General features: G+C 36.9%; 1 protein-coding gene across 3 annotated transcripts in view; it reads left to right on the top strand.

Annotated features, from left to right (window-relative positions):
• The window catches only part of UGT8 (UDP glycosyltransferase 8), an 86202-nt gene that overhangs the window by 27146 nt on the left and 45446 nt on the right, over positions 1–13610 (top strand). For all 3 annotated transcript variants that reach the window (XM_030926221.1, XM_030926220.1, XM_010380631.2), the window contains one exon: positions 373–1196. In XM_030926221.1, the coding sequence (XP_030782081.1) occupies positions 375–1196 (822 nt within the window). In that variant the 5' untranslated portion in view covers positions 373–374. The remainder of the gene's footprint in view (positions 1–372; positions 1197–13610) is intronic.

Genomic DNA, 13610 nt, shown 5'->3' on the forward strand with positions numbered 1-13610 from the left:
AAGGTGACCAGATGTTCCATAGATATTTCATAGATCTCCTTCCAAAAAGATATATTATGTGTCATTCAGCCTTATCAAAATGTTATTTCAAATGTTTGAAAATAGTTTACTAATGCAGTTTTCTTCTCAAATAGATCCATTTTTAATATATTTCAGTTTATGTCAACTTTACTTTCAATTCTATACTTAAACATAATTGATCTTTAAAAAAAAGCGGTAATTAGAACAAATATCAGGATAATTTTTAATAGCGATTTGTTTTTAGACAAAGTATTAGATCAGATATTTTTGGGGAAAAGTGCTTTGTGACTGCTTGTTTTGAATGGTGAGCATTGTTTTTTGCTTTAAGTTGTTTTCTGGTTGTTGTTACAGCTATGAAGTCTTACACTCCATATTTCATGCTCCTGTGGAGTGCTGTTGGGATAGTGAAGGCTGCCAAAATCATCATCGTGCCGCCAATTATGTTTGAAAGCCATATGTACATTTTCAAGACGCTAGCCTCAGCCTTGCACGAGAGAGGCCACCATACAGTGTTCCTCCTCTCTGAAGGCAGAGACATCGCCCCATCTAATCATTACAGCCTCCAGCGCTACCCAGGGATCTTTAACAGTACCACCTCAGATGCTTTCCTACAGTCCAAGATGCGGAATATTTTCTCTGGGAGATTGACAGCAATCGAACTGTTTGACATACTGGATCACTATACTAAGAACTGTGACATGATGGTTGGCAACCATGCCCTGATCCAGGGTCTGAAGAAAGAAAAGTTTGACCTGCTGCTGGTGGACCCTAATGATATGTGTGGATTTGTGATAGCTCATCTTTTAGGGGTTAAATATGCTGTATTTTCAACTGGCCTTTGGTATCCTGCTGAAGTGGGTGCTCCTGCTCCATTAGCATACGTCCCAGAGTTTAACTCACTCCTCACAGACCGCATGAACTTGCTGCAAAGGATGAAAAATACCGGTGTTTACCTCATTTCCAGATTAGGGGTCAGCTTTCTGGTTCTTCCCAAATACGAAAGGATAATGCAGAAGTACAACCTGATGCCGGAGAAGTCCATGTATGATTTGGTTCATGGGTCCAGCCTGTGGATGCTGTGTACTGACGTAGCACTGGAATTCCCAAGACCCACTCTGCCTAATGTTGTTTATGTAGGAGGAATCCTAACCAAACCGGCCAGCCCACTACCAGAAGTAAGGTTTGCTGAATTCCTTGGTAATTCTTTTTTAATGTAAAAGTCAATTTTGATTTTTGGAAGAGATACTATTTGTTATTGTATATATGCAGTACTCTAAAAGGTGATTAGGACATGGGGCCTCCAAAGTCCCTTTATTTGCGTCCACCACTTCCCTGGGAAACATTTCTGCTTTGAATGAGCATTTCTGTAATACTGAAGAGACCGCTCTGCCATATAGTCAATAGGCTGGCTGGGAAGCAGTTTTCTGATTAAGTAATAGTTATAGTATGTGAGGAGAATATAGTTAATTGGTTAGTTTTAATGAGTATAAGTGATTTTTACCTTTACACACAGAATCCCCTCGGTTCTACCCTAAATAGCACAATTACAGGTATATATGTTTAGCTTCGATTCTGTGAACTCAAGTAAATATAAAACAAGTGAATAGAGGTTCTTCTCTGGGAGGTTATTACCACTAGTTTATGTCCAGTAATGAAAGTGAGGTCGTAACTTCCATCAAAGTAGGGAGTTGGTTAACTTAAGCTAGTAAGTAAATGTAATGGTTTTGAAGAAAGCATGCTCTATTGCAATTTCATTTTAATGATGGAATCAATGGAACTTTAAGAAACTCTGTTCTCTATGTCAAACTTAAATTCTTTTTATTGGTTGAACCATCAGTAAATCCCTTGGTATTCTGTTCACCATCCTTGTTTTTTATTAGGTATCCCACACTAGCAGAAGCCATACACATACCTGTTGTTGTAGTGAGTTTTCTAACCTCAGATTGAATCTCTCAATTTAACCTCAACATCAAATCCCATTTACTAGGAAATGTAGGGCTTGTTGCAGGACTTTCTCTATTCAAACTACTTTTAATCCTATCTCTGGAAATAGCCACTCAAAATAATTTTGCTAAATTGTTGATTTCTAACTCTGGTACTACATACTAAAAATTCTGTCAGGGCCTTGATGAAGAGTAAATCCAGATTTTCTAATATAGATGAGGACAATCACATGACTGAATTTTGTCATGAGGCAATAAGGTGATTAGAAATATACAACCTGTAGGCTTTTCTAATATGGCCATTAGAGTTATATTTAATAAATAATATATTTATATATTTCATGTAACATGGAAACATAGAAATGGCCTGTACACCCACAGCATTTCAAATCTATGCAGCCACTGGAGGCTATGAGGGCACACTAGTTCTCTCTGACGTCAACTGTAAAGGATAGGGATTAATCTCAGCTTATCTTAGCCATTCATGAATTTATTCAAGCTCGTTTTGAATCCTCAGACCTTCTCTGTCAGAGTCACCTTCCTAAAGGTAGCTAACATCAGATTTTAGAAGCAGCTTCTGAAGGATTTGGTGATCAGGTGTGTCTTTTCCTTAACTGAGTCATTTAAAATGTTACACAAATCTTCCTTGTTCTCTCTAGGTTGTCATCTTTTCCCAACTAGAACACTACCCTTCTGCCAGCTCCCTTTGGTTTTCATCTGGGTGCTGTCTCTCTTCTTCAATCACTTGACTGAAGAAGTATATGATGAAAAGGAGCCAGACATGGTGGCTCATGCCTGTAATCCCAGCACTTTGGGAGGCCAAGGCAGGAGGATCACTTGAGTCCAGGAATTTGAAACCAGCCTCAATAACATAGTGAAACCTTGTCTCTACAAAAAATAAAAATTAGCTGGGTATGGTGACACATGTCTGTAGTCCTAGCTACTCAAGAGGCAGAGGTGGGAGGATCACTTGAGTTCAGGAGGTTGAGGTCGCAGTGAGCTGAGATCACACCACTAGACTCCAGCCGAGTTGTCAGAGTAAGACTCTGTAAAAAAAAAAAAAAAAAAAAAAAAAAAAAGAATGTCCTGATTGCCCTTTCTTTCCTTCCAGTTCCTGCTGTACATTTGTCTTGAGTTGCAGCAACTTGAATGACGCAGTATAAGTATAGGAAAATATGTTTTATTTTCAATACTCTACTTTTCAAAAAGATGCATAGCATGTGGGATTTTTTTTTTCTACCATCCAAGCATTTTTTTCTCTCGTGGATTCCTCTGCACACAGATTTCCTTACTAGTGTCACTATTTTTTTTTACATGAAAAGCATCTTTTTAGTGGTTTTTGGTGCTCGACATAAGGTATTACTCAAAATATCCTTTAATTTGCCATAATTTCTCATTTGACATTGGCTTGACTTTCTTTGTGGACTTCTTTCTTCTTTTTCCTCTGGGCTATTTGTAGTGGTTCTTTTGAAATGCGTTTTTTATCAACTAAGTTTGCTTTGTGTCGTTTAGTTCGGTTGCACGCACAGATATGGCATGTGTGCATGTATTATATATAGTATGTGGACATAGATACGTGTATTATTATTACAGGAAATCTTTTAGGTTATCATTGTGAAGGGCTGTTTTCATTTCAGAATGTTATTTATAGTTTTTGAGCAGGGAGTATTTTGAAGAATGATGTGCAGTACTCTCTCGGGTATTCCTTATTCTGGTGTGGTTTTATATGCTTATGAACATGTGTTCCCAGTGAGATTTTTCTACTAGGTTTATTTGAGATAATAAACTGTACCTTTTCATTCCAAAAGTTATTGAGTTTCTCAAATGCCTGTATTATTTACAGGGCATTGTTGTGACAATAACACGGGAGGGCCCAAAAAGTAGCTGCATAGAACACATGATTCTCATATAGCAGCTTAATTGTTAATTGCCTTGGTATCTTACACTGGGCATAGATTAGGTTTTCCAGATGTCTGTAAATGATTGGACAGTGGGACTGAATTTCACAACCTGGGATGAAAGGGTGGAGAAAATTTATAATGGACATTTTAAATAAGCTTTCACAATGTTTGATCCTAAGGAAATCCTGTAGAGAGCATATAGTTCGGCTCCATTCATTTTATTTATTCTTTCCTTTAAAGTAGGTAGAATAGAGATAGTGAATAGTCCGTCCATTTTTCACATAGTAGGTACAAAGACTTCATCAAAGGCCACACAGATAGTCTGTGGCAAAGTCAGGTGTAATGTGGGCTCTTTTGCTGTTTGTTAGGTGTTTTTCAAGGTGATTGCATCTGTTGTCACTCATTTTAGTCATTTACTTATAATTTTGTATAAAACCATGCAGAGACAGCAGTGTTTTGAATCTTATTTATTTTATATCTCTCAAAGATTGTCAGTGCTTAATACTCAAGTCAAATGAAACCATATGGACTCTTAATTATGCTTTAGAGATTTGATAAACTAAATCAGCCTAAATTCAAATGCTTTTGATTACAAAATGTTGTGTCAGTGTAGAGTGAAGAAATTGTGTGCCTTGATAGTAGAAATCATTTTAAAATGCATGTTAGAAATGTGCCTGGAAAAACAACTTATTATCTACTACCTGGCTGCCTCTAATAGGAGTCTTTAAACGATGTGGACTAAGGAGAAGAATTCTGGGTTGGATCACATTCATATAGTGGTTTACCTACTCTATCATTGCAGGCCAGTAGAGAACATGGATAAAGATTAAAAAATAAAAATGCTTTGATCAAGAAGGAGGTCTGTAGACAGGCCCCTGTTTGAATAGATTCTTTTTTTTTTTTCTTTTGAGATGGAATCTCTCGCTCTTATCACCCAGGCTGGAGTGCAGTGGCATGATCTCGGCTCGCTGCAACCTCTGTCCCCCATTTCAAGTGATTCTCCTGCCTCAGCCTCTCAGGTAGCTAGGACTACAAGCAGGTGTCACCATACCCAGCTAATTTTTCATATTTTTGGTAGAGATGGGGTTTCACCATGTTAGCCAGGGTGGTCTTGATCTCCTGACCTTGTGATCTGCCCGCCTCGACCTCCCAAAGTGCTGAGATTACAGGCCTGAGCCACCACTCCTGGCCACATAGATCCTTTAAATATTAAATGTGAATGAAATAATGACACCTAATTAGAAAGTTATTTTAATTTTTATTGATTTTATTAGCAGATAATCCACCAAAAAATAGTACATGTTTACTTAGGGAATCTAATAGTTATTAAAAAGTAAATGTTTCAGTGATACTTTTTAGATGATTTCCCACTGGCTGAAATGGCCTAGGCTGCCAGGCAGTTGCTCTCTGCCAGTTTTCAACTTCTACAGCCCTGAACTCTCGTAGCACCTGATCGCACTTTAACTACTGTTTCTTATTGTTGTACTGTTTTTGTTGTTGTTGTTTATTTGTTTTACATGGCTCTCTTAACTAGAATGTGAGTACCTCAGAAGGTTGATAATCTATAACCCAAGTGCCTGAAAAATGGTTGGTACTCAATAAAAAGTTTCATATTTAATGAACTGTATCAAATAGAAATAGTTGCCAAAAATAGGTGATAGAGTTAGTGCAACAATATTAATATTATAACTATCATCTGTTTGTTCCAAATTTGTGTCTGTATACTGTCCCAGACATTAAGCAACCCAAAAATCTGTGCTAAGTTGTTGGTTTTCTAGTTTTTTTTAATTTTTTGAGATGGAGTCTCACTCTGTCGCCTAAGCAGTGGCATGATCTCCACTCACTGCAGCCTCTACCTCTTGGGTTCAAGCAATTCTCCTGCCTCGCCCTCCCAAGTAGCTGAGATTACAGGTGTGTGTCACCACGCCTAGTTAATTTTTATATTTTTAGGAGAGACAGGGTTTCGGTATGTTGGCCAGCTAGTCTCGAACTCCTGACCTCAAGTGATCCGGCCACTTTGGCTTATCAAAGTGCTGAGATTACAGGTATGAGCCACTGCCCCAGCTGGTAGTAAGTTATTTTAATGAATTAGAATAGCCACTCTAATGTTAGTGAGAAAAGAAGATAACCATACATTACCCAATTGTAAACTAAAATAGTCTTTTCTGTCTTCTGAATATGTGTATAAACAGGGACAGTATTGAAAGTCAAGCCAGCTAGTGCCGTCTTGAAAGATGATTTGAGGCAGCATGGCACTCATTTGATGTTCTTCAGAGATGCTATATTTCCACATTAGGAGTATTAAGGTCATCTTAATTTCACCAGTTGTGGAGACATTTTTATTTAAGGAAGCATAGTCTTGGGGAGAGATAAGAGATAAACAGATAAGAAAACACATGGGACCAAGGACTGGACCAGGAGATATTCACTGTTTGTCATTTTGTCATTTGCTGGAAGTCCCTCAGAGAATGATATTGGGGACAATGAGAGATTGAGCAACAGAGTGGTTAGATTAGCCACTTGTGAGCAGGTGAGTTTATGAGAAGAAAAATGAAACGAAGAAACAAAATGGTGGCTTTCCATACTTGGTATTCCTTGATTAACATAGAAGCCATTACTTTTTCTTACATATGGTGATTGAAAGCTGATTTCACCATTAATGAATGAAGTCTCTAGGCTTGGATATGGGACTAGGGTCCTTGGGGCTTAAAGACTTGAATCAGGTTTGCAGCAGCTGTGGACAATTAAGGCCATTTTATTAATAATTACATATGCAATTTATTATCTTATGAAATTTAAAGCTGGAGATGTAAAGCTTCATCTGTATAGTAGTACTATGTTATGTTGTTAGCTATGTGGGGGTCAGAAAATTGAAGATGACAATGTCTAGAAGAAACTAATAATTTCATTCCAGTTACTAATTCTGAGTTCAGAAACGATAGTATTTTCTGTTTGTTTGTTTGTTTGTTGGATGGCTCTCTTAACTAGAATGTGAGTACCTCAGAAGGTTGATACTCTATAGCCTGAATGCCTGAAAAATGGTTGGCACTCAGTAAAAGTTTAATATTTAATGAACTGTTAAATGATAGTTTGGCAGAAAAAATAAATTCTCTAAGGGAACTCATTAATGTAAAATGTTTTTGCAGAAGCTTTATAGGTTAATCATGTATTTTGTTATTATTTTGTAGTAAGAAACCAAATTACCTTTCTAAAGAAATCTATCCAGGAAGTAAATAAATCAAGCACCATTGAAACTATTAATGACTTAACTGTTCAGTTCACTGATACAGAAATTTTCTAAGCAGCATTATAGTTTTTAGTAGCTTATCATCTGCTTCTATAAGCATATGGGCTTATAAGCATTTCCTGATATGATAGGAGATCCAATATATGAACGGAATCAAACAAACTTGTTTTGAATTGATATTGCAAGATCTGACGTGATTTTAACCCCAGCACACATCATTAAGTTTTTAAGCTTTAATAAGCCCTAAAGAATTGTTCATTTAGGTATTAAGTCAAACACTGGCAATATTTTTAAGGGAAATATTTTTAACTGATAATTTTTAGAAATGACAGTTTTCTCAATTAAATTACTGTTGACGCCAGTTTTGGGGGATGATATTCTTCACAAATACTCTTATTCTAAGCCAAACAGGTCTATTTATGAAATTTAAATTTCTACTGCCAAAGGGTTTATCAGATCTATTTCTGAGCTCAGATTTTGACAGGATGTTGTAAGCAAGAGCTTGTGACAAATCAGTGACACTGAAGACAAACTACCTATTTTCTGGCTTTGTTTATGAAAAATTTTATCTCACCTTTCCAGGTATTGTTCCTTGTTGTACAAAATACCAAAGTGGAAATCATGGACTTTTTTAGTCAAATGGCCCTGACTTTTAGTCTTATCTTCATATGACTCTTTCGGATAAAGGAGTCAGCCTAATCAAAATGATGATAGGATGTCAGTACTTACTTCGGAGGACTTTTGGTATATGAGAGCCACGACAGTACCTGGTGGTGGCAGTTATTACTCTTATTATTGCTGTAATAACCCTTGTAACTTACAGTGAACTAAGAGTATGGAATCACTGATCACTTCTTATTTTCCACATGCTGAAGAGAAGAATGATTCTCAGGGGAGTGGATGGAGCATCTATGGTTTCACCTGTCTTCATTCGGGCAGTTGACACTGGTAGTTCTGTTTCCATCTTGGGGATTTTTTTTTTTTTCTTCCATTCTTTTTCTCACTGAAGTAGAAGGAAGATGACAATTGTGTGAGATACGTGGTTCTTAGATCACCTGGAGTTTCTTAAAAAATGAACAGAAATTGATAGATATGTCTTCTCTAGGGTAGAAAGAAGAATTAAGGGAGGAGCTTCATCAGAATGCTGGCTTCTTTACCTAGGACACTGTTGTTTTTCAACAGAAGCCCCCTCTTCTGCTGGCTCCACACCTGTCCATTCTCCTGACTCTGTGATTCTCATTTTTGAGTGAGTTTAGGGGGGAACTCTAGGCAAATAAATGATTGCCTTCCTTCTAGCCCAGCATTACACTGAATCTCCTCCACACTCAGACCCTGAAGAACTAGACTCAGTAATCTAGAAATGCCAAAAAAGGCTTAGTAGTTTCTTCTAAGATCTAAGATTCAGACTCAGCAACCAACCCCAATATTTATACTGACTTCTTCCTATATTATTTATTAGGCTGGTACAAAAGTAATTGTAGTTTTTGTCATTAAAAGTAATATCCCAGCAGGGCTCGGTGGCTCACGCCTATAATTCCAGCACTTCGGGAGGCTGGGGCAGGCAGATCACCTGAGATCAGGGGTTGTAGACCAGCCTGGCCAATATGATGAAACCCTTTCTCTACTAAAAATACAAAAAAATTAGCAGGGCGTTGTTGTGCAGCATGCCTATAGTACCAGCTACTCGGGAGGCTAAAACAGGAGAATTGCTAGAACCCGTGAGGTGGAGGTCACAGTGAGCTGAGATCGTGCCACTGCACTCTAGCCTGAGCAACAGAGTGAGACTCTGTCTCAACAAAAACAACAATAAAAGAAAAGTAATGTCCCATTGTATTCTTTGTATTCTCCTTCACTCTCCTCAGTATTGTTTAGATCAGAATTCCATGAAATTCTTGTCAGTACATGATTGTAGGCCACTTAGTAGATCTGGGGTGGGTCTAATCATTTGTACCATGTTACCTGGTAATGCTGATACTGTTGGTCAGAGGACCAGCCACTGTTTGAGAACCATTAATTTAAACTCACACAATCCATATGATCCATACATTTTAAGAGCATTATATAATGCATTTTGTATGAGAATCATTTTTCTGGTAATTAAATATTTTCTCTGTTTTAGAAAGTTATTTTCAGTGTAAATTGCACCCAAACAAATGGGTATGTATCTAGATTTCAAGAACTAGAAAAGCCCTGGATTACATCATAGATCTGAACAGCTCATTACCTTACAGTTCCATTTTGTGAAACTAAGATGATGTTGTTGAATGATCAGTTCTTGCTTTAAGATATAGATCTAAATAGAATGGCCATGCACAGCCATGTCAATAATAGGTAAGGGCCTCAGAACTAGTAACTTTCAACTCTTTCCCTGTTTTAATTCATCTTCACCATTCACTTTTGGCCTTCTGTCAGGGTATATTTTTGTAAAGCAGCATTTATTGCTATTTGTAGGAACCACTTTTAGGAGAAGATTCAAGAATTCTGATTAATATAAACAAAGAGTTAATTAGTTGGTTAACAGAGCATCCATTCTAGAAAGAGCTGTGAGAGATGAAAATGCTATTATATAGGAGAGAGAAAAAGAGACAGACAAGCATGTCTTCCTTTGTCCTAAAACTTCAAAGAAGTTCCTATAAAAGTGGTCATTTACATATAGTATTTCATAAGGGTGGCCTTTGACTGGGTGGATTTTCAGAAAAATTATGGTGTTCAAATGCAGGAGGGGAAACTTAAGACCATGAGGTGGATACTGGCTTCCCTTGATTTTCTTCTGCTTTTTTCCTCCCTGGATATGTGATAGAGTGAAAATAAACTTTACAAAGTAAGCTGACTTGGTTCTACACGTCATTGAATATAGTAACTACTTAATAAATGTCTATTCAATTGTTTTATGCTGAATTAGATTTAGAGAAAAGGTCTTATAGCATTTAAAAAAATTTGATTTGCACAGATCTTTAAGGAAAACATTAGGTTCTAAGGAATTTTAAATCTTTCAGAAACAATAATGAAGGAATCAATACTCTTTGAGAGGAGGGATCTCAGGTCAGTCAACTTTTATGTCCCACCCACTTTCATACCTATTACTACAGTGCTTACATAGTATGGGTTTTAATGCATATGTTTTGAATTAATGTAATCCAAAGTTGCAAAAGCCAATGCAGTTGCCTAATTTATTTTGCAAAAATGGAATAAAAGTTCTGTTACACTATAAATTTCCAGACTTTGTATCAGTGAAAAGCAACTTAATTGGCTTGGTAAATATTGTTAAAACTTTGAGGCTAACTAAATTCCTCCACTTGTGTTTTCAGGCCATGATGAGAAACAGATAAACAGACTTGACTTTTTTTCACTACAAAGTCCTCTTAGAACTTTTTCACATGTGTAACATTGAAAAGGTTTTACAAACCACAAAGAGATAGCCACACTTAAAAAGGATAGATGGCCATTTAGTTATGCATTCATTGCAGATTTATTGGGTACCTAATATGTGCCAGGCACTGAGCTACCAATGTTAAGTGCAATCGATAGTTTTTTGTGTTGCTTCTAGTCTGATAGGGGAAATAATAAAGATGTAAACAGATTAATATGATGCATATTTCCAAAGCTAAAGTGCTGTAACAGAAGCCAAAAGAATGCAGCGATAGAAAATAAGTAGTCTTCTCAGGTGATCAGAGTAATGCCTCCTGAGAAGGTGGAGACAGCCGATGGAAGGAGAGTATTCCAGGAAACCAACACCCATCCCAAAGTGGGAAGGACTTTATATTTTGAAGAACTGAGAAAGATCAGTGGGAACTGAGAAGCTGATGGCATGGAGCCAGGGTAGAGTGACTGGGGTGACCTTAGAGAGATGAACAGAGATGATATCATGCAAAGCCTTGTGCACTGTCCAAGGTTTGAATTTCCTTCTGAGGCTGTAGATGGGCTTTAACATGATTGGATTTACTTTTAGAAAGGATCACTCTGGGCCAGGTGTGGTGGCTCACACCTGTAATGCTAACACTTTGGGAAGCCAAAGTAGGCAGATCAAGAAGTCAGGAGTTCGAGACCCAACATGGTGAAATCCCATGTCTACTAAAAATACAAAAATTAGCCAAGCATGGTGGTGGGTGCCTGTAATCCCAGCTACTCGGGAGGCTGAGGCAGGAGAATCGCTTGAAGCCAGGAGGCAGAGGTTGCAGTGAGCCCAGATGGTGCTACTGCACTCCAGCCTAGAGGACATAGTGAGACTCTGTCTAAAAAGAAAAGGATCAGGGTTGCTTTGTGGAAAAAGAACAATAAAAGGGGAAGAGAGGAGACAGGCAGGATCAATTGGGTGAATGTCGCAGTAGCTCAGAGGTGTATTGATGGCTGCAGAGACGGTAAGAAGTGGTATAATTCCAAGTATATTTGGGAGGTAGAATTGAATGGGGTGAAGTTGAGTGGCGGGCAGTTCTAAAAACCCCAGCTTTCTTGCTTGAGCAACTGGTGGATGGCATTTCCTTGATGCAAAAGAGTAAGGGATGAAGAAGTTATTTAGGAAAATACATTGTTTAGTTGGGGGCATATTGAATTTGAAAAATCTGTGGGTATATGAGTGGATTCAAATGTTAAATTGATGTTTGAACATGTGAACATGGAGTTGATAGGAAAGGTCAATGCTGGGTATTCAGTTGTGAGAGTTACCTTCCAAAAGATTATAGGAAAGCCATAGAAATAAATGCAATGGCTTATAGACTCTCCAAGGAAGAGGAGGAAGAGGAGTCTCCAAGAATTCTGAGAAGTCATGACTAGGAAAGTTTAAAGGGTAACTAGAAAAAGTGGTATCATGGGTCCATCCATTATCAGTGTTGGTGAATTGGATGTTTCCATGAGTTAGGTGTGTATGTATACCTGTGGTCTTAGTCACTGGACAACTTCAGTTGTTGCTAAATAGATATATAGTAATAAATGACTAAACTTATACTCTCCTTTAACAATCCACTTACATTTGTGGCATCAGACCATTGGTAGAGGTGACAGAGTACTCACTGGGAACCAGGTGAATATGTAGTCCTTGGCAAGATCACTTTACCTTTCTTTATCACAAAATTGTGAATGGGTCAGTGATAGGGCTTGGATGGTCTTTAAAGTGTCTTCCACTTCAGTGATGGTGTGAAAGAGAATATTTTGAGCCTTATACATATATTAAAATACAGACTTCTATTCTTAAAATGTTCTTATTTCTAGTGCAGTTGGCAGATTTCTGATAATTCATAAAGATGGAATCTTGCAGAGGATGGACAAGTGAGAGGCATAGAAAAGAATCAATTTTACAATTTGTGTACTAGTGAAGCTGTGATTTTATTTTAGTAAACCATGAACAATAATTATAAATAGCCTTAAGACAAGTAATATTTGTTTTTTAAAAACCAATGATTAAAAATTCAAGCCACCATCACTTGAGGTCAGGAGTTTGAGACCAGCCTGGCCATCATAATGAAACCCCATCTCTACTCAAAATACAAAAATTAGCCGAGCATGGTGGCACACGCCTGTAATACCAGCTACTCAGGAGGCTAAGGCAGGAGAATCACTTGAAGCCCGGAGGCAGAGATTGCAGTGAGCTGAGATCATGCCACTGCACTCCAGCCTGGGTGACAGAGTAAGACTCTGTCTCAAAAAAATAAATAAATAAATAAATTCAAGCCACCATATTATTTGATTTTGTACAATACAGAAAGTACATTTTTCCCCCAAGGAATATAATTGAATTACCATTTTTATTGAAAGACTTTTTTTCTTCAACTATAATCTTAAAGAGAATTTGAAACACATCAAGCCGTATAGATAATTTTCTTACCTTTTAAAAATTATACCTTTCAGCTTTTTGTGATAGAGAATTTGTGGAAAAGATTTTGTAAAATATTTCTTTAGAAACATTTTAAGGAAAAAGTTGAAATTATAGAAAAATACTTCAAGCTTTTTCAAATTTATTTTGGTAAAGTTCAAATGCTTTCCCCCCTCATAAAAAAGATCCAGTTATTTCAGTTAAGTTTTAAGTAACTTGCTTTGTAAATAAAACTTCAAATGAGGCTTGTTTACCAGATCTTTACGAATTTAAAAAGCAGAAATTCATTCTGATGTATAATTTGAGTCAGTTTCCTGTTATGAAGACAGAATTTGTTTCCAATTTTTAGAAGCATTAGATGTTACAAGAAGAAATAATGTAAAAATGAAAAGATAAGTTATTTATGCACTAGATTATATACTACTTTTCATATGAATACAAAAAAGCTCATTTTTCAGAACATATGGGATTCTGATAATGTTTTGATATGGATGGTATAGTTTATCCCTCTAGACTTGCTTAGTGATAACTTTAGTCTTTTAAAATTACAGTTTACTGGAAATCAATGTAATATGTTCTATATATGATTTCAACTGAATACATTATTTAAGCTAGGCTTATTTTCCATCTAGTCCACATAACTTTTTAACAGAAATGACAAATAATACATAGATATCAGCTTTATTCACATA

Source organism: Rhinopithecus roxellana, chromosome 2, assembly GCF_007565055.1.
Source record: "Rhinopithecus roxellana isolate Shanxi Qingling chromosome 2, ASM756505v1, whole genome shotgun sequence".
Taxonomy (NCBI): Eukaryota; Metazoa; Chordata; class Mammalia; order Primates; family Cercopithecidae; genus Rhinopithecus; species Rhinopithecus roxellana.